At 31.1% G+C, this 21,920-nt stretch overlaps 3 protein-coding genes across 3 annotated transcripts; all 3 read left to right on the top strand.

Annotated features, from left to right (window-relative positions):
- The first annotated feature begins 1,927 nt into the window (after positions 1-1,927).
- Positions 1,928-5,833, top strand: LOC133029002 (subtilisin-like protease SBT5.4). Its single transcript, XM_061116762.1, has 9 exons — positions 1,928-2,072; positions 2,172-2,281; positions 2,356-2,453; positions 2,551-2,715; positions 2,829-2,937; positions 3,009-3,665; positions 3,749-4,109; positions 4,232-4,445; positions 4,730-5,833. The coding sequence occupies exons 1-9, from the start codon at positions 1,986-1,988 to the stop codon at positions 5,263-5,265; spliced, it is 2,337 nt and encodes a 778-aa protein (XP_060972745.1). The 5' UTR covers positions 1,928-1,985; the 3' UTR covers positions 5,266-5,833.
- A 922-nt stretch (positions 5,834-6,755) lies between these two features.
- Positions 6,756-11,056, top strand: LOC115725168 (subtilisin-like protease SBT5.4). Its single transcript, XM_061116761.1, has 11 exons — positions 6,756-7,195; positions 7,304-7,413; positions 7,524-7,621; positions 7,706-7,870; positions 7,969-8,077; positions 8,467-9,016; positions 9,090-9,187; positions 9,296-9,541; positions 9,635-9,749; positions 9,838-10,051; positions 10,302-11,056. The coding sequence occupies exons 1-11, from the start codon at positions 7,100-7,102 to the stop codon at positions 10,835-10,837; spliced, it is 2,337 nt and encodes a 778-aa protein (XP_060972744.1). The 5' UTR covers positions 6,756-7,099; the 3' UTR covers positions 10,838-11,056.
- A 3,153-nt stretch (positions 11,057-14,209) lies between these two features.
- On the top strand, positions 14,210-20,602 carry LOC115724462 (subtilisin-like protease SBT5.4). Its single transcript, XM_061117692.1, has 10 exons — positions 14,210-14,302; positions 14,405-14,514; positions 14,980-15,077; positions 15,172-15,336; positions 15,452-15,560; positions 17,315-17,910; positions 18,596-18,851; positions 19,066-19,180; positions 19,526-19,739; positions 19,831-20,602. The coding sequence occupies exons 1-10, from the start codon at positions 14,210-14,212 to the stop codon at positions 20,370-20,372; spliced, it is 2,298 nt and encodes a 765-aa protein (XP_060973675.1). The 3' UTR covers positions 20,373-20,602.
- The last annotated feature ends 1,318 nt before the right edge of the window (positions 20,603-21,920 follow it).

Raw genomic sequence — 21,920 nt, 5'->3', positions numbered from 1 at the left:
TACAAATTTAACTAAAAGTTTCAAAAACAAAACAAAATTAAAAAAATATGTCAACATGGTTTGTTTTTATTTTACGCTTTAAACTTTTTTATTTACTAAAATACATATTCATTAAAAATAATAAAATTCAAATATACTGGGATGAACATTGTGAGAATTCAAAATCATATTAAAAAAATTCAAAATATAATAAAATTAATGAAAAAAAAAAGATTATGCTTAAAGGAGATCTCTTCATAAATTTGTCACCTCAATATGAGTTTCATATTTGAAGAACAATTTTAGATGTGACATTTTTTTCCTCAATATATTATTTGCATTTTGCATACTTTCTTAACATAAAATCAACTCCCACAATTATAGATTTTATTTCTAATAATGAAAATAATGAAAAATGATAAAGGGTTTAAAATAATCTCATAGCAAATAAAAGTATTTTGGTTTATGGAAATGGTTAAAATTGAAAGGTTTATACTCAAGCTGTCTGCGTATAGGTGGGCTAGGTCTATACTTAAGGACCAACTATCTTAAGAGCTTAAAAATATATATATTTTTTAAAATTATATATTTTTTTTTACTAATTTTGAAAAATATCATTTTTTTTAAATAAGAGTCTAAAAATATTTTTTTTCTTCTTATAGTTCAATAAATTTTAAGGCGGTCCTATCTATACCCTATTGTCCATTGTTCAATATTATCCTATTAGTCAACCCTAAACCTATATTGCTCACCCTCCAATATGATATTATTGAAGTTAATAGTAACATAATATGAGTCACAAATCACTTAATTATTATTTCATTTTCCCTTTCATTTAGGGTTTATTCACATGACACTTTCCTTTTATCACAAATAATGATATAGAAAAAAATCCATCATCCTTAATTAAGTTAATTTCATGCCTAAAATTGTTAAGAATTATTCAATATTATTCTTTATACTAGAGTGAATATATTAAGAAAAAGCATTAAAACAAATCGACCCAAATTTTGTTTGATTAGATACAAAAAGAAAGAAGAGAATACAATTTTAGAAAGTTACTTTGTCACCAAAGATTTGGAATAATATTAATATATATATAAATATAAAGAATATCAAATTAAACAAATAAATTAAAAGGTAATTTAAGATCTTACATTCTTGTATGAATATATATTAAACATCATGTCTAATACTAATATAAGATTATTAATTATTAGCGGTTTTTTTATTATTATAATTATTATTAAATTTAAATATGTAATGTATAGTACTTTTTAATAATTTTTTTTTCAGTGCTTCTTGCAATAAAATAATAAATAAATAAAGTTTTATTTTTTTTTCTTTTTTTAAAAAAAATATTTAGTAGTTTTTTTTTTTTTTTTTGAGGGAAAAATATTTAGTTGAAACGGCCAGCAAGTTAAAAAAAAAAAAACTTCCCTTAAAAGGTTAAATTTAAAAGCATTTATTATAATTTATCCTTTTGTAAGTTGGAAGTTTTTTATATTTTCAGATAAGATCAGTAAATACTATAAATTATCAATCTGACTAATTTTGCCAGCCTAATTTTTATGTTATCTATATCTATAATTACATATATATAAAACCAAAAAATGAATATATAATATGTATATATTTTTTTTTTTTTGTATTTAGACAATATATGTAGGAAGTTGCATTTCACATAAATTTCCAACCCAATAATTTCGGATTTTAATTAATTAAAAACAAAAAATCATATCTACAAATAATCTTACAATTGACCAATGAACTGTAATTATTATTAATTTAATTATTTTTTTTTTAAGATTAAAAAAACTGTTTTCTGTAAATGATGAATAGATTCCGTTACACTGAAAATATTTCATTCCAAAAATAGTCATAAAATTAAAAACTAAAGCCTTTAAAAACAGAGGAAACTGCAGCCTATTTTTCATACCAAAAAAAAAAAAAAAAAACAGAGGATTGAAACAGAGGAAAACAGAGAAGAGATAATCCAAACCTCAATGAAAGCCATGGCACTTTCTTCATCTCTTCTCTCATTTCTTCTTCTCTTTTCTCTGTTTCAATTCTCGACCGAAGCCATCAAACAAGTAAGCATTCCCCGAAGACACCATTTTTCGGTTATTTTCTTCTTTGTTCATTCTAACTCATAATGTTGTTGTTGTTGTGTTACATTGTTTTGAATTTAGTCTTACATTGTCTATTTGGGAACACATTCTCATGGCCCGAACCCTACGACACTTGATCTCGATAGCGCTACTAATTCGCATTATAGTTTGCTCGGAACATACTTAGGAAGGTAAAAAGAAAAATCAAATTGGTTTTGTTGCAAATTGTTGTTGTTGTTTTCGGGTTTGATTATTTTTAACGCAGCGAGGAGAAGGCGAAAGACGCGATGTTTTACTCGTATAATCGATATATTAATGGCTTTGCTGCAATCATGGATGAGGCAGAAGCTTCTGCTATTGCAAGTAAGAAGTGTTCTGTTTTCCTCTGTTTTTTAACTCTGTTTTTGTTTTTCGATGTCTAAGTTTTGACATTCGGTTTTGTTTTGTTTGAACGTTGTAGAGCATCCGAATGTAGTATCGGTTTTCTTGAACAAAGCTAAGCATTTGCATACCACTCATTCATGGGATTTTCTTAGATTGGAAAGAAACGGTGTCGTTTCTAAGGATTCCCTTTGGACGAAAGCTCGGTTCGGGGAAGATACCATTATTGGTAACCTTGACACTGGTATGTACAAAGTAACTTATTCATAACAATTCAACTTTTGCATCAGTAGATTGTAAAAATTGTGTCATTTTCTGCACTAATTTTGCTAATGTGGATGTGAAATTGTTGTATAGGTGCTTGGCCTGAATCAAAGAGCTTTAGTGATGAAGGGTTTGGTCCTGTTCCATCAAGATGGCGAGGATTTTGCCAGCGCGGTCCCAATGATGGTTTTCGGTGCAACAGGTCCATTCTAACATCCAATTTCCTCTGTTTTTTCCTTACTATTTTTGGTACTAAATTCATTTTTTTTATAGGAAGCTTATAGGAGCAAGGTACTTTAACAAAGGCTACACTTCCTATCTTAAGACACAAAACACAACCTTTTCCCCGAAACAAAACGCCACTCTATTCACTCCCCGAGACCACGATGGACATGGCAGCCACACCCTTTCAACTGCAGGCGGTAATTTTGTTGAAAGAGCAAGTGTTTTCGGTAATGGTAATGGCACTGCAAAGGGTGGTTCCCCGAAAGCTCGGGTGGCTGCATACAAGGTGTGTTGGACACCAATTGATGGCAATGAGTGCTTTGATTCGGACATTATGGCTGCTTTTGAGGCTGCAATTGCTGATGGTGTTGATGTTCTTTCTGTCTCACTTGGCGGTGGCACAACCGAGTTTTTTCAAGATGGTCTCGCCATTGGCTCTTTCCACGCTGCCAAGAATGGTATCACGGTTGTTACCTCAGCTGGAAACTCAGGCCCTCTTCCTGGCTCGGTTTCAAATGTTGCTCCATGGATGATAACTGTTGGCGCAAGCACAATTGACCGAGAATTTAGCGCGGTTGTTGCTCTAGGCAACAAACGACACATCAAGGGCGAAAGCCTTAGCGCAATTGCTTTGCCAGCTCGAAAATTCTACCCCTTGATAAGTGGTTCAGGTGCTAAATTGGCGAACGCGTTGTCTGCTGACGCGTGAGTTGAAACTAATCAAATCGCTTTCTTTTCTTAGACATGTTTTGAAAATGCTTGACATGTTTAGTTAATTGTTTTCGCAGGCTGTTATGTAAGCCTAAGACTCTTGACCCTTCAAAGGTGAAGGGCAAGATCTTGGTATGTGTTCGGGGTGACACTGCTAGAATCGAAAAGGGTGAGGAGGCTGTTCTTGCTGGCGCGGTTGGGATGATTTTGGCTAATGATGAAAGCAGTGGAAATGAAATCATTGCTGATCCACATTTTCTCCCTGCTTCTCATATCACTTACTCAGATGGAAATTTGGTACTAAACTACATCAACTCTACCGAAAATCCCTATGCATATCTTACTCAAGCAAGGACTGTTCTTAACACAAAACCCGCCCCAACCATGGCTGCATTCTCATCTAGAGGGCCAAATCTCGTTGAGCCATCTCTCCTCAAGGTATGCATACTCAAATTTTTAACAGGCTCTCAGGAAAACTAGACAATAAAACTTTTAACAAAATTTTGATTTTTGTAAACTCATTGTTTACTTTTTTTTCCTTTTTTTTTTGGTTATTGCAGCCTGATATTACAGCTCCTGGAGTGAATATCATTGCTGCATTCACAGAATCAACTGCTCCAACCGAGGTTGAAATAGATCATCGTCGAGTTCCATTCAACGTCGAGTCAGGAACTTCGATGTCATGCCCTCATGTCGCCGGTGTTGTTGGTCTTCTCAAAACCCTTCATCCAGATTGGAGTTCAGCTGCTATTAGATCTGCCATTATGACTTCTGGTAACATAACAAATCTCAATTCACTTAGTAGCCTATTTTTCGTCGATTTTAAACTTCGATTTTAGGCTATGTTTGGTAGAGAAGAAAAGCGAGAGGGAAGAAAAGAAACGAGAAAAAAAAGAGAAGAAAATTATGGTGTGGGACCCACCAAATTTTTTCTTCTCTAATTCGAAAAGAAAAATAGAGAGAAAAATCTCCGATAAATAAGGATAATATAGTAATTTTATTATATACTAATTTTTTTTTCCTTATTTTTTTTTCTAATTTCATGATTTTTATTGTAGCAAGGACTAGGGATAATTCTAACCAACCAATGTTGGATTCAACCTTGGAAAAGGCAACACCATTTGCTTACGGTGCGGGCCATATCCATCCAAACCGAGCTATGAACCCTGGACTTGTCTATGACCTAAACACCGACGATTACTTAAACTTCTTATGCGCTCGTGGCTACAACGAATCGGTGCTTAGAGTTTTCTCCCATAATCCATACAAATGTCCCAAGTCTACAAGTTTGTTAAACTTCAACTACCCTTCAATTACGGTTGCTAGGGTTGGATCTCGCTCGGTGATTGTTACTAGAAGAGTTAAGAATGTTGGCACCCCGGGAACATACAAGGCGTTTTTGAGAGTGCCAGCTGGCTTTTCGGCTTATGTGAAGCCCAAAGTGTTGAAATTTAGTAAAGTTGGTGAAGAGAAGTCATTTGAGATTGTTTTGAAGGCTAAGGTTATTGGAAAACCTAAGGATTATGTGTTTGGAGAGTTGAAATGGTCTGATGGGAAACATAATGTGAGGAGTCCTATAGTGGTTAAATACTAACAATGGAATGAAAAATTGTGTTAAGACAACTATAAAAAAGAAATAGTTGGATTTGAATAGATGATTGTGTAAATTTGATTAGTTTATAATATGGTCTTTGTCCTTAAATTATGTAACACAATGATCCTAATTTTATGTTCCATTTTGGACCAAAAAAAAATTAAGATTGTTTGATGGTGGAAATTTCTTGCATTAATAAAACTTCCATGAATGAAATGAAAATGCCTTTTTTTTTATTATTTATATTTAAGATATCATATATATATTTATAATTTTCTAAAATTATTTTCAAAAGGTCCCAAATTAAGCTATTCCAAATGTGGTATGAATTGAAATAAAAGTGAGAATGAGAATAAATATTGTAATGAGAATTAGCTTCTATTTTAAACAAGAAACAATTGTTATTAAATTTATTCTTCTCTTTTTATTGCAGATATTATTGTAAAACAAATACAAAAACAAGTGATTATCTTTGTCCCCTTGTGCCACTTTAATTAGCCCATAAATTATGAATAATAGCTTATGAAAAATATTAACCTTTAAATATTGCACCATGTGTTACAAATTATAACTATGGATACTAAGTTGATATTTATTTTTGTTGTGCCAAATTCGAGTACATTTTTTTTCTTTTTCTTTTTGTGTTTGTGTCTCTTAGATTAATTCATTTCAATGTCAATTTTCATAATAATTATGAATTTCCACATAAATTATTATTTTCCATAATACTTATTATTCCCATAGCTATTATTTTCCATATTATTTTGTATTTTAAATACCTAATTTTATATAAAGAATCATACCATATTTTATGGGATTTACTAATGAATTATTTTATTTTGACTTTTATTAATTTATAAGTTTATTCCTATATGTGTCACCATTTAAACTTTTCACCTTATTTTAAGTTGAATAATGCATTTCTCTTTATGTGTCATACACATCATTATTTTTATTTTACATGAATATTGGCTGTCATTAATTATTTATTTTATTTTTCTATATCAAGGTACCTCTATATAGAATAAGACTTAAAAAAAATTATTTTGTCCTTACAAAAAAAGAAAAAAAATGTTTTTTGTAAGATCTTTTATTATTTCTTTCTTTATTTCTTTTGTAATTCACATTTCAAACACACAATATTTTTAACATATTTTTATCATTATATTAGAAATTTCTAACTCCTCAAAAAATTATTTTGATAGATTTTTTTATCGACATTCATGATAGTTTTTTAGTATTTTTTTTTTTTTTTATAAGCGATCTCATACGTTATAGTTATTTAACAACGTTTATATATTTTCAGAAAATTTTAAATAAAAATAAAATCTATCTAAACGGGTAGATGTCATGCAAATTTTTCTCATCAATTTTCTTACATCCCTAATTATAGATTCAAATATGGGAGTAAATCAAGTCAACCAAAAAAAGAAAAAAAAATGTAGAAAATTTTGGACGTAAAAGTGACCAAATGCATAATAAAAAAAAGTCATTAATCCAATTTTTAAGTGACCTTTATTAAGGGAGTATATAATTTTGGGATGAAATTAAGCAAAGACAACTATTACAACAAATTTTTATCCAATCATAATATAAATCCTACATGAAAAAAAATTGTTAAGTTGACCAAAATAATCATTACTATTATTATTATTTAAAAATAAAGATAAGAAAAACCTATTTATAGATTTGTTAATAATAATATTTTGCTACCCAAAATAGCAAAAAATCAAGCTTTAAAAACAAAGGAAATTGCAGCCTATTTTCCAAGACAAATATTTTTTTTCTTCTTTTTTTTTTCTTTGATACAGAGAGAAAAGAAGAAATTGAAGCCATGGGACATAGTTTAGTTTCTTCTTCTTCTCTTGTTCTTGTCCCAATGGTACTTCTTTTCTCTCTGTTTCAATCGCCAACCGAAGCAATTCAAAAGGTAAAAATTAAAATTAAAAATTAACCAAAATTTTTTCATAACATTTTCTTATGTTATCTTTTTTCTTTACTTATCAAAATTCTCTAATTGTGTCTGATTTTCATGTAGTCTTACATTGTCTACATGGGAGCTCATTCGCATGGCCCGAACCCTACCTCGATTGATTTAGAAACCGCTACATCGTCCCATTACGCTATGCTCAGTACTTACAAGGGGAGGTACTTAGCTAATTTTGACACAAAAATTTCTCTTCTTTGTTTTTTCTTGTTTGTTTAGTTTTGTTGTATATGTTGTTAAATTTTTTTGTTTCGATCGAATTTTAATGCAGCGAGGAAAAGGCGAAAGAATCGATGCTTTACTCGTATAATACATACATTAATGGCTTTGCAGCTGTACTTGATGATGCTGAAGCTACCGAGATTGCAAGTATGAATTTTACTCTATTTTCCTCTGTTTACTCTGTTTTTTTTTTAAGTTTTTAATAAGTAATAATTTTTTTTTTCGATATAGAGCATCCGAATGTGTTATCGGTTTTTGAAAACAAGCCAAAGAAATTGCACACAACTCATACATGGGATTTTCTTGAATTGGAGAAAAATGGTGTTGTTTCGAAAAGTTCGTTATGGAAAAAGGCACGGTTTGGTGAAAATACAATCATCGGAAACCTAGACACCGGTAAGTATCTCATTTGTTAGGATATTATGCCCTAAATTGTTTATAAAATCACATGAAATTGTTGTAACCATTTTATTTTTGTATGAAATTGTATTTAGGTGCTTGGCCAGAATCAAAAAGCTTTAGTGATGATGGAATTGGACCCATTCCATCAAAATGGAAAGGAGTATGTCAAGATGATAACAATGATAAATTCCGTTGCAACAGGTTCATTCAATTTTTTTATATATATAACAAATTCTTGACTTGAAATATTATAAAAAGATTAAGAAGAAGAATTTGCCGTTGATATAGTTTGAATGTTACGTAATGTTATCATGGGAATGATTGTATAATTGTGAATTTTGAAATTATATATTCATATTATATGTTACATCATAACTATATTTATTATATTATATTTCACACCACACCATAACATTTTTATAAAACAAATTATTTTTTTTTTGAAAAATGTGTAAAATACAATATTTTTGAAAAATAAATTGAAATTTCAAGCTTAAATACATTTTTTTTTAATTACTATAATATACATTTTTATTATGATTACATACATTTGTTTTTAATAAATTTATTTATTTTTTATATTTTTATAGGAAGCTTATAGGTGCAAGATACTTTAACAAAGGCTACCTTGCATATCTCAAGCTTGTCAACGGTACAATGTCCCCACTACAAAGCAAAACAATTTCCTCTCCCCGCGACACTTTCGGCCACGGCACCCACACCCTATCCACCGCCGGAGGCAATTTTGTCCCCGGGGCAAATGTTTTCAACAATGGTAACGGCACAGCCAAGGGCGGGTCTCCCAAGGCACGCGTGGCTGTGTACAAGGTGTGTTGGGATGGAGACATGTGCTTTGATTCCGACATTCTCGCCGGTTTTGAGGCCGCGATAGCCGATGGAGTTGATGTGCTTTCTGTCTCCCTTGGCGGTGCTGCCGTCGAGTATTTTCAAGAAGGTATTGCAATCGGCTCTTTCCATGCTGTTAAGCATGGAATGACCGTTATTACCTCGGCCGGTAATGATGGACCGAGTGAACAGACTGTCGCTAATACTGCGCCGTGGTTAATAACCGTTGGAGCTAGCACAATTGACCGCGAATTCACCGCTCCCGTCACTCTTGGAAATGGAAAGATACTCAAGGTGATTTTTTTTTTCATAACACAATTTAAATTCTCTTTTATTAATATAATTCATCCAATTGTAAATATGACAGGGTCAAAGTCTTTCTTCAATACCATTACCATCTAAAAATATGTTTCCATTACTAACTGGAGCTGATGCTAAGTTGGCCAAAGCAAATGCTTCGGAAGCGTAAGTAAAATAATTAATAAATTCAGTTTATCAGAGCTCGTTTGATACGTCGTATTACAATACGATATAATACGTTAAACACTGATGGATGACATAATTTTATAACAGTTTGTTATGTAAGCCTAACACTCTTGACCCGAAGAAGGCTAAGGGGAAGATCTTAGTCTGCCTTAGGGGCGACAATGCTCGAATCGAAAAGGGTCAACAAGCTGCTCTTGCCGGTGCAATCGGAATGATTTTGGCTAATACTATCACAGATGGAAATGATGTCATTGCTGATCCTCATTATCTTCCAGCTTCTCATCTCAACTACAATGATGCAAATTTGCTCTTTAGTTACATCAAATCTACTAAGTACTAATATTTTTTCTCTTCTTTTTTTTTTTTTATCATAATGGAAGAAATTTCTTTCAATAACATAATTTATTTTTTTTTATCATTATTTAGGTCTCCTTTGGCACACATTGCTCAAGCAACCACTCTATTTGATGTCAAGCAATCTCCTTCTATGGCTGGGTTTTCATCTAGAGGGCCTAGTTTCATTGAACCTTCTATTCTTAAGGTTTTCTTATTAATTAATTACTAATGATTTATGGGATTTTTTTCTAAATGTTTGTTTAACTTTGTTTTTTTTTTTTGATATGTTGTAGCCTGACATAACGGCTCCGGGAGTGAACATCATTGCTGCATACTCTGAAGCTACGGCACCGACTGATGTTGAAACTGATCGTCGTCGAGTTCCATTTAATGTCGATTCGGGAACTTCCATGGCATGCCCTCATGTTTCTGGTGTTGTTGGCCTTTTGAAAACCCTTTATCCTAATTGGAGTGCAGCTGCTATAAAATCAGCTATAATGACAACTGGTAAACACTGCAAAAATACAGCTACTTTTAGTGATAAATTTTTAGTCACAACATAAAATTTTTTATGACTAAATATGACTTTAAGTCACAAAATCACAATTTTTTCACTTTTAGTCAAAATTCTTGTTGTGACTAAAAGTGAGATTTTTTGTGGTGAAAAGATAACACTTTTTTTTTTGTTATAATATAGACATTCTATAACATTATTTTTTTTTATGTATTTACACTAAATTTCTCAATTGAATTTCAGCTAGAACAAGAGATGGGACTAAGAAGCCAATATTGGACTCAGACATGAAAAAAGCCACACCTTTTGCCTATGGTGCCGGCCATATCCATCCTAACCGAGCCATGAACCCTGGACTTGTCTACGACATGGAAACTCACGATTACTTGAACTTCTTATGCGCTCGTGGCTACAACGCAACGACTATTAAATTATTCGCCCACAAACCATACAATTGCCCCAAGTCTTTCAGCTTGGTTAACTTGAACTACCCTTCGATTTCAATCCCCAAACTTGGTAAGCGAACCATGGTTGTTACTAGAAGAGTTAAGAATGTTGGCGGGCCAGGAATATACAAGGCGCTTTTGAGAGCTCCAGCAGGTGTTTCGGTTTATGTCAAGCCTGCAATCTTGAATTTCGACAAAGTTGGTGAGGAGAAGACATTTGAGATTGTTTTCAAGGCTAATGTTGTTGGAAAGCCTAAGACATACACTTTTGGTGAGTTGAAATGGTCTGATGGCAAACACATTGTGAGGAGTCCTATTGCAGTGAAATTCTAAGTTGATTTATGTGAATGAAAAAAAGTAGTTGTGTAGGGATTGAGCATAAAATTCTGTACAATAATTTTACACAAAATCATTGTGATTTCATTGTTGACAGAACCCCATTATTCAATGTTGGATTTTAATCAATAAAATTGTAAATTTCAAGGTGATGATCAAATGTGCATTCTTATGTATATATTTTAATAAAACTTTCCTTAAATTTACTTTTTTTAATTATTATTATTAAATGTTAATAACAAATCCCTTTGTTGTTTCATCAATTATTTTACGATTTTGTCCTTGAGTTTTTGAAATAGTAGTGTAAAAAAAAGTGTTTCAAATTATTGCTATTTGATTCGGACCTGTTGTAAAAAAGTCGAGGCATTTTGAATTGTTTGTTGACACGAACAAAATCAAGGAAAACCTCTGAAATTATTTCAATATTGGATCTTGGAATATAATAATTCCGAATAGAATCTCTTTAGAAATAAATCTTTTGTCTCAATATAGTAGCCTTTTTCTTACGGAACTTTCGTTATTGGGTTAGCCATAGGTTTATTTGATTACTCCTAGTAATTTTTCACATAATTAGCTAATTCTTGTTATATTATCTTGTATTTTTCATATTAATTAACCCATAAACTATTTTGAATACTCAAAAAATAATTCATAACTAAGGTCAAACTTACAACCCGCATAGCAAGTGGAATTGCTCACAAATTAAGCTATTAATTTTTATGGTCAAACTTACACACATATCAAGCTCTTTACAATATTCTCCATTAATAGCTAAAGTCCTAAAGGAAAAAAATCAGTATTACAAATAAAGCAATAATTAACAAAGACTTATTTGTACTTAAAGTTTTTCAAGTTGATCATCATTTTTTTCTTTATTGCAAATTAGTCCCTAGGCATATAAGTTTTGGTACAGTGATCCCAAAATTTTATTATTTATAAACATTAAGTTCTTAATATTTAAATAATTGTAATTTTGTTGATTTTTAATTATTTATTCATTTTATATTCATTAATTTATTTTTTGTGTTAATATTTAATAATTTTTGGAAAGATAATGTTTAATTTTTATTTTAACACATATGATCAAATAATTAAAATATATTTCATTTTACGCGTTTTTAAAATATGTGAAAATAAGAAATATAATTGTAGAAGTAGAAATAAAATATATAAATAAATGATTTATTTTCCAAACTAAGTAACTTATCTTTTTTTAAGATTTATTTTCAACTATGCTCAGTTTATATTATTTACATATTTTAAAAAATTATTAATATTAAAATAAAACAAAATATTTAAAACTAACATAAAAAAGTTTTCTTTTTTGCAATTTGACACCTTCAAAACAGTTTTCTTTTTAACGTAAATCTACATAAAAACCCATATAACAACCAACAGAGAAATATAAATCGCATCTAAAATCCACATATCAACCCACACATAGAAATTACCGAAGCAACTTAAGCCGTAAATTTGAAAAAAAAAATTAAAAAATAGTATATAAAGTAATTCAATATAAACTAAATAAATAAAAAGCCAACACAACTATAATTGTTTAACAATATATATTTTTTTTTTGGATATAAATAAGATCCTTGTATTGCATCAAAAGAACAATTACAATCAAATTGCAAATAAAACAAGCACTTTAAGGGTTCTCATCTCACGAGACCAAAGGGCTCTATTTCCTTACAAGAGTTAAAAGACAAGAATATAAGTTTCATTTTTTACTTTACTCACTTTGATCCCTCTTATATATAATTCAAGATATATACTTTAAAAGTTGTAAATCTCATGAGAGCCAATTCCAATCCAACTCAACAACTCTTTTGTAAGTCTCTTGCTAAATTCACATTGAATGAATAAGTGTCCATGAGTTTCCAACTCAATCTCACACAAAGGACATATTTCATCAGTCTCTAAAACACCTTGAGTCTATTTTTAGTTTTCAGCGTTTTCCAACCAGCCATCCAAGTAATAAAATAATATTTCGAAATGCTAAACCGAGACCAAATTCGAGAAGCATACCAAATAGATGTAAAGGAGGCGGGAAAAAGATTTTTACAAACCTGATTGACAGAGAATTGAAACGCTTCAAACTAATCCTTCGTTTGGATTAATCTCCAATACCAACTACTGGTTTGAGTAGGCTGGTAGTTCCACCAATCTTCATGTTTTAAATAGACTGGAATAAAACGAAAAATTAGACTAAAAAACCCTTTTGTATACCGAAATATTGTCTATTGAAGCACGCTGTAGAAAAAGTGTACTATAGTCATAGATTTATCATATATTGTATATTCATAAAATATATATAATTATATAATTATAGGTCTATCATACTAAATAAATAAGATAGCTTTATTAAAAATAATGTATATACAAATTAAGTGTTTTTTATATTAATTGACTTATATATGATCATTTTCAACCATTATACATTTTTTTAACACTATTCATATTGTTAATTTTACTATAATCAACCACTAACTATCTTTAAATATGCTCTACCATCAATTTAATCATTTATTTTAGACATTAAGATGATGTAAAAAATATTTTCTAGTCAATATAGGTCGATAATTAATTACTTTTATAAGTATTATTAACTATTAGATTATAATTTGATTCATGTATTATATTTTATTACATAAAAATATTTATAAAATTTTAAATTAATCTAAATAAATTATATTAGATCACTCATAAATAGTTAGCACTGTCTAAAAAAGAATGTCAGTCATTAAAATTACTATATATGAAGCCTTATCATCATACATGCTGCTCGCGCTATTAGCCCCCCTACAATTCAATCTTGGCTCTATATATTTTCACATGCTTTAAATTCTAATCCTTGGATCATAGTCATATATAAATATGAGCAATGTGCAAATCTAGTCTAAGACAAATCACAAAAATGTCATTAATCCATAAAAAATTTTATGATATAGAAATTCTTGAATGGAAAAAAGACTCAAATGCACAATCCCAATATATATATATAGTCATCAATCCAAAACGGTACATTATCCATTTTTACAAGAGACCTTTACGAAGGAAAGAATATTAGCTATTATTTTTTGGAGGAAAGGAAATGTCACTATAAAATTTTGTTTTAAGTTGAACAAAATGAAGTGTCATTACTATTATTATTTATATATAGATAGGTTTTGTTTAGTAGTAGTAATAATATGAGTGAAAATGATCACCACATGCAGTTACTTAAACAAATATTTTGCTTCCTAAAATAGCCAAAATCAAGCTTTAAAAACAGATGAAACTACAGCCTAATTTTCAAGTAAAAAATTCACATTGTTTAACTTTTTCTTTATTCTTAGATACAAAAGAGAAAAGGAAGAAATTGAAGCCATGGGACATAGTGTAGTTTCTTCTTCTCTTATTCTTGTCCCAATGTTACTTCTTTTCTCTTTGTTTCTATCACCAACCAAAGCCATTCAAAAGGTAAACAAAGCATAAACTATTTTCTAATAATTCATTTTCAACATTTTCTTTCCTCTGATCTATATACTGAAATGTCTTTAATTGTCTTTGATATTCATTTAGTCTTACATTGTGTACATGGGAGCACATTCGCATGGCCCAAACCCTACCTCGGTTGATCTAGAAACCGCCACATCTTCTCATTACACCTTGCTCGGAACTTACAAGGGGAGGTACATAACTTTGATACAAAAATTTAATTGTTCCTATTTTTTTTTCTTTTAGTTTTCACTACAAAAAAAAAAAGGTATTTCTTGTCGGTTTTGTTGTGTTGGTTCACTAAACCAACGTGTAATCGTCTAATGTATATGTTTGGGTGTTTGCGTCGGTTATCAACAGATGAAATTGCATAGATGCATCGATTGATAATTGACACAAGCGATGTTTGTGTTCGGGACCCACTGACGCAAACAATAAATTATTTTTTCTCACAAAAAAAAAAAACAAAAATCTTCCGTTCAATTGTAAATTGATGCAAATGTTTAGCATTAGTCGCCTGACTCACAATTAACTATTGCATTAGTGTACATGCCAATTGTGTTAATCAATGACGTTGAATGACGTAAATAGTGTATTTTGTAATAATATTAATTGTGTTTTTGTTCTCTTAATTTTGTTTCGATCTAATTTTTATGCAGCGAGGAAAAGGCAAAAGATTCCATTCTTTACTCATATAATAGATACATTAATGGCTTTGCAGCAGTTCTTGATGAGGCTGAAGCTTCTGAGATTGCAAGTAAGAATCTTACTCGATTTTTCTCATCATTTCTTTCCGTTTTTACTCTATTTTTTATGTGTAATAATAAGTAGTTTCCATTCTGTTAATGTAGAGCATCCAAAAGTGTTGTCGGTTTTCGAAAGCAAACCAAAGAAACTACATACAACCCATTCATGGTCTTTTCTTGATTTGGAGCAAAATGGTGTTATTCCCAAGAGTTCATTATGGAAAAAGGCGCGATATGGTGAAAATACAATTATCGGAAACCTAGACACAGGTGAATATCTCACTTTTAAGATTTCTTATGAAAAATCTACCATTATTTTTTAGTTTCTAAAATCCATGAAATGGATATAACTTTAAGTATTGTTTTTTGCTTAAAATTTTGGTAGGTGCTTGGCCAGAATCAAAGAGTTTTAGTGATGAAGGGATTGGACCCATCCCAAAGAAGTGGAAAGGAATTTGCCAAGATGATGTCAAAGATGGGTTTCGCTGTAACAGGTTCATTTCTTTGTTTTTCACATTCAAGTATTTTCAGTGGTTAGATAAATATTATGTTTGGTGTGATTAAATTATATATAAAAAAAATTGTTAACAAATTCTCTTGCAATTAAAATTTGATTTTTTTGTAAAAAAAATAAATAATAAAATAATAGTATCAAAGAATACATAATGTTAGAATGGGGAAGAAAATATTTGTGCAGAAGTACTTTTTTATAGCATATTTGTAGTTTATGTTATGGAAAAGTGCTATGAGTCATTAACAGGGCCGTCCCTAGGCATAGGCGAGTTAGGCCCGCACTTCAAATAAAAAAAATACATTATAAAAAATACATATCTTTTAATAATTTTTAAAAATACCATTTATCTTTATAGTAAAAGCTTAAAAAAAAATTTTTGCCTATAGCCCATTTCAACTCAGGGCCGGTCCTGGTCATAAATAAATAAATTTTGAAAAATTGAATTTTTGCAAATGCCAATAGTTATACTAAATTTTAATATAAATACTGTTGTAACACTCTGCAGCAGCATAATGTAATTCTGTTACTGCAGAACACAGTTTTGCAGAAACAAACCAGAAATAAATAGTGCAAAATTTAAAAATTTGACACACGAGAATTGTATGTGGTATCAATGCTCTTTCAAACACTACTAGTTCACGGGGCCACACCCAGAGAATGAAATTACTTAGTAAAGTATCAAAGATTACAGAAGCAATTGACTTAAACAAATTTAGACTCCCTCTAGTGATTTGTCGCAACCCTTTGTAATCCACCTTGCTAATCTGATCTCTGAAACACACTAAGTAGTGAACTCCCTTCAGTTATTGATGTATGCTTACTTCCTCCCGAAGTAAGGATTAAACAAATCTTCTCCCGAAGATATATGCTCACTTCTTCCCGAAATGAGACTTGGAAAAGTCTTCTCCCGAAGACCCACGCTTGTTCAAAGCTTCTGTTCAGCCTATTCTAAGAATAGTATGAGATCATAATAAGAAAACCAAAACCTAGTTGAACACTCTAGGTTTTTACAAATGAAACATTCTTCTCACAAAGAAAGATATAAAAATATGAGACTAGAAGAGATAAATTTGTTTGGCTGCTCTCTAGGTCCTATTTATAGAACATAACAACCCTAGAGACAGCCACAAAAATGATTTCCCAGCTGTACAAAACTTTCTTAAAAAAATTTCTGATTTGCAGCATTAGAATTGGGTTTTGCAACAGCAGATCAAAACCAGAAAGGAAACTTTCCAAATTGAACCAAGATCACAAATTTGGACTTCAAACCTACCAAATAAAGTTTATTTGATTTGTTCTAATAAAGAGAAAACCGAAATCATCCATTAGAAAAAGGGAAAGTCAAGTTTTTCAAAGCTAGACAACTTTCCATAAGAGAATTCATTCTCTTACAAGAAGTTTCCGAAACCAAAAAGAGTTCAGCTGAGAATGAATCTTTTCTTAGAAAAAAAGAGTAATTTAATGCACAAAATCAATATAATTAAAACAATTTAAATGCTCAATAAAAATACATATTAATTAAAAAATATTTTGACAACTAAATTACCTAAAAAAACCTAACAAATTTCACATTTCAAAGAAATCATACATGATTTTTTTTATATCATGACATTACTATTAAACCATTTTGATAATATAATATATATTCAACTTTTTCTTTTTGAAAGGGATTGGTAATATAATCTTATAATAAGTGAAATTGTCATAATAATAAAATTTTATGTATAATTACAGGAAGCTTATAGGAGCAAGGTACTTCAACAAAGGCTACTCAATGTTTCTCCAGCTTGTGAACCGTAAAATAACCCCTAAACTCAACAAAACCATGTACACACCCCGAGACCATGCCGGTCATGGCACCCACACTTTATCCACTGCGGGAGGCGGCTTTGTTCCCGGGGCAAATGTGTTCAACAACGGGAATGGCACTGCCAAGGGTGGCTCTCCCAAGGCACGCGTGGCTGCATACAAGGTATGCTGGGAAGGAGAAATGTGCTTTGACTCTGACATTTTGGCCGGTTTTGAGGCTGCAATTGCTGATGGAGTTGATGTGCTCTCGGTCTCTCTGGGCGGTTCTGTTACCGAGTTTTTTGAAGATGCTATTTCAATTGGCTCTTTTCATGCCATTAAGAATGGTATTGTGGTTGTTGCTTCTGCTGGCAATGCTGGACCGACTGAAGGGTCTGTTGGTAATGGGGCGCCATGGATTATAACCGTTGGAGCTAGCACAATTGACCGAGAATTCAATGCTTTCGTTTCTCTTGGAAATGGAAAGCACCTCAAGGTGAGTGAAGAGAGCCTCACATTCACTAATTTTTTTAAAAAAAATTGTAATTGACAATTAAATATAAGTAAATTTGAGATATTTCGAGGTCATAAACATAGCTTAGTAAATTTGCACTACAAAATATCTTACTTTTAGTCACAACAAAACTTATGACTAAAAGTAAAAAAATTGTAACTAATTATGAATTATCATTTCTGTGTTGTGACTAAAAAGTCACTGGTAAAAAGTATTAGTTACAAAATTACAGTTTGTTGTGACTAAATGTATTTTTAGTCGCAACATCTATTATGACTAAAACTAAATTAGTGACAACTTGTATTTAAATACTATATTTTAGTCACAAATATTTTTTTGTTGTGATTAAAAGTCACATTTAGTCACAAAAATTTTATGTTGACTAAAAAATTATCACTTAATGTAACATTTTTTTGTAGTGTTGAATTCCCTTAAAACAATGTTAAACAAAAATTGTTGTACTTTCAATAAATGTTTTGAATTCTCTTTTAACATATTCTACCAATGTATATGATAGGGTCAAAGTCTTTCTTCCATACCATTACCATCTCCAAAGATGTATCCATTGATAAGTGGAGACAATGCTAAGTTGACCAAAGCCAATGCTTCAGAAGCGTAAGTATAAAAAATCTAAATATGTTTTATTAACATTATATATAATGTTGTCTATAATATTCACTTTTTTTTTGTACACTAATGCTAATTAACATAATTTAATTTCAGATTGTTATGTAAACCTAACACTGTTGATCCCAAGAAGGTGAAGGAGAAGATCTTAGTTTGCGTTAGAGGCGACATTGCTCGAATCGAAAAGGGTCAAGAGGCCGCTCTTGCCGGTGCAGTTGGAATGATTCTTGTTAATGATCTCATTAGTGGAAATGATCTCATTGCTGATCCTCATTTTCTTCCAGCTTCTCATATCAGTTACAATGATGGGAATTTGGTCTTTAACTACATCAAATCAACCAAGTACTAGGCTAATGCTTTTCCTTTTTTCATTTTATATTGAAAAGAAGTTTTAGTTAGGGTTTACGGTTTTTATGACAAAAGTTTACAAAAATATATGTGAACTTTTTTCAAAAATGTTATTCTATGGATTTGTTTTTTTTTTTTTTATTTTTCTCATAAAATATATAATATTTTTACGTATTGTTTAGTTTCAACTTTAATTTTCTCCTTTTAGGTCTCCTATGGCATACATTGCTCAAGCAACCACTGTCTTTGATGTGAAGCGATCTCCATCCATGGCTTCATTCTCTTCTAGAGGGCCTAATACCATTGAACCAACTATTCTCAAGGTTAGCATAATTAATTTTTTCTTTTTAGTGTTTTTTTTTTTAATTTTATTTAATGTTTTGGAATAAGTTAGAAATACTTCTTTTTTGTATTCATTAATCGAAAATACTCTCATATTATATTTCATTAAATGTACCAACTTTTGTGAGTGGATTGTCTAATATACCTTCTCCCTTTACTTAATCAGTGTAGTACATAATTTACATTAATCTAAGGGGTATAATGGGGACATCATTTATAAAAATGGGTATATTTTAAAGAATATGGAAATAAAAATAAAAATTAAAACAGGTATAAAGTAAAGTGGGTATACAATCTAATTTCTTTTAATGTTTTTGCTATTGTAGCCTGACATAACAGCTCCTGGAGTGAACATAATTGCTGCATACACAGAAGCAACAGGACCGTCCGATATTGAATCAGATCACCGTCGAGTTCCATTCAATGTCGAGTCGGGAACATCCATGTCATGCCCTCATGTTTCTGGAGTTGTTGGCCTTCTTAAAACACTTCATCCAAATTGGAGTGCAGCTGCTATAAAATCAGCTATAATGACAACAGGTAAAACAACATTTTTTTGTGTTATAATAAACATTCTATAACACTTCTATGTATTATAATTTACACTAAAATTTTCTTACTTGAATTGTAGCCAAAACTAGAGATGGGACTATAAAACCAATAATGGACTCAACCATGAAAAAGGCAACACCTTTTGCCTATGGTGCTGGCCATATCCAACCAAACCGAGCTATGGACCCTGGACTTGTCTACGACATAACCATCGACGATTACTTAAACTTCTTATGTGCTCGTGGATACAATGCAACCGCCCTTCAAGTATTCGCTAACAAATCATACAAATGCCCTAAGTCTTTCAACATGGCTAACCTTAACTACCCTTCAATTTCAGTCCCTCGAGTTGGTTCGCGATTGGTGACTATTACTAGAAGAGTTAGGAATGTTGGCACTCGGGGGACCTACAAGGCTTTTGTGAGAGCCCCGATTGGATTTTCGGCTTATGTAAAGCCTGCAATGTTGAAATTTAACAAAATTGGTGAGGAGAAAACATTTGAGATTGTTTTGAAGGCTAAGGTTGTTGGAAATAAGCCTATTAAGGATTATGTTTTTGGAGAGTTGAAATGGTCTGATGGAAAACACACTGTGAGGAGTCCTATTACAGTGAAGTACTAATTAAGATGATTAATTAATTTGTCAATTAATTACAATTTCTTGTAAATGTATAAGTATTTCATGTGAAAAAAGCTATTTCTTTCTGGGATATATGAAGTAATTATGTAAAAGATTGTATTTGGAATTTTCATAGTTTCATTTTAACTTATTTCTTTTCCATACCCAATTGATCCCCCTAAATTACTATTTTAAATGTATGTAATAAAACTAAATAAAATTTGGAAAAACAACTACTTCTAAATAGTCTATCTGATTGTATTTTAAAAGGTAAAGATAATTAATTTAAAGTGTTTTCAACAATTCTAATTCATTTATAGGTACTATATATATATATATACATGTTTGATATTTTAATCATATAACCACTACAAAAAATAACTATATGATAAATTTTTTAGTCACAAATTTTTTATGACTAATGTAACTTTTAGTTATATCAAAAAGTTACTTGTGACTAAAACATAATATTTGGATACAAAATGTCACTAATTTAGTTGTAGTCACAACAAGTATTGCGACTAAATAAACCACATTTAGTTAAACAAATTATTATGACTTTTGAAATTTTATTGTGACTAAAACTAAGTGATATTTTTTATAGTGATAAAAAAAAAGGTAAATAATATTTTTAACTTTGTATTTTGTAAAAATTATTGATTATACCATCTAATTGGTTAAAAAAGAATTAAATTGAGTGGTGGTGAGCGGAGCGCATTGGTAAGTAGTACACTATGGTGAGTTTAGAAAATGGAGAAGTTAAAATGAGAGAAATATTTTTATGTTTAGGTAGAATAATAGTATATAAGTTGTGGCTTTCAGCAACAACTTATATACTATTATTGCAAAATTGTGGCTTTCAGCAACAACTCTGCTGCTGTAAATTGCAGAATTGTGGCCGTGTGTTGGGCGGTTTGGGGAGCCAGGAACAACCTGGTGTGGAACAAGAAACCATTTATTTTTGAACATGTTGTTTCGTATGCGTTTCGCTATCTTGACCAATGGAAAACTGCTCAAATATCTTCGGATTCATCGTGGCCGATCCTTACGGCTGCTGATGTTGGTGAGCAGTGGACACCTCCTGACGGTACTAGTGTCAAGATAAACGTCGACGCGGCAATCTTTGATGAAGGGAGGAGCTTCGGTTTGGGTATGGTGGCTAGAAACTCCGATGGTTTGTTGATTGAGGGAAGGATGAAGTACACTGCGGTCCAAGTGGAGGTGGCTGTTGTAGAAGCAATAGGCATTCAGGAGGTATTGAGTTGGTTGAAGGAGAATCGATGGCCTCAAGTTTACATCGAAACCGATTCCCTGTGCGTGGTGCAAGCTATTCATAGTTCCATCGATATGATATCCTTGTTTGGTAGCGTCATTCAAGATTGTAAAACTATGCTTGCTTCTCTTAATAATGTTGTTGTGTCTTTTGTTAATCGATTAGCTAATGTAGTGGCTCATAAGTTTGCTAGAGCTGCTAGATTATATCCTGATTGTACTTGCATTTTGGAGACTGTTCCAACTGAGTTGCTATCTTGTTTGGTAGCGGATGTAAGG

This window comes from Cannabis sativa, chromosome 6 (genome assembly GCF_029168945.1).
Source record: "Cannabis sativa cultivar Pink pepper isolate KNU-18-1 chromosome 6, ASM2916894v1, whole genome shotgun sequence".
NCBI classification, from domain to species: Eukaryota; Viridiplantae; Streptophyta; class Magnoliopsida; order Rosales; family Cannabaceae; genus Cannabis; species Cannabis sativa.
Note: the sequence above shows the minus strand (reverse complement) of the source record. Positions and strands in the feature narration are given on the sequence as shown.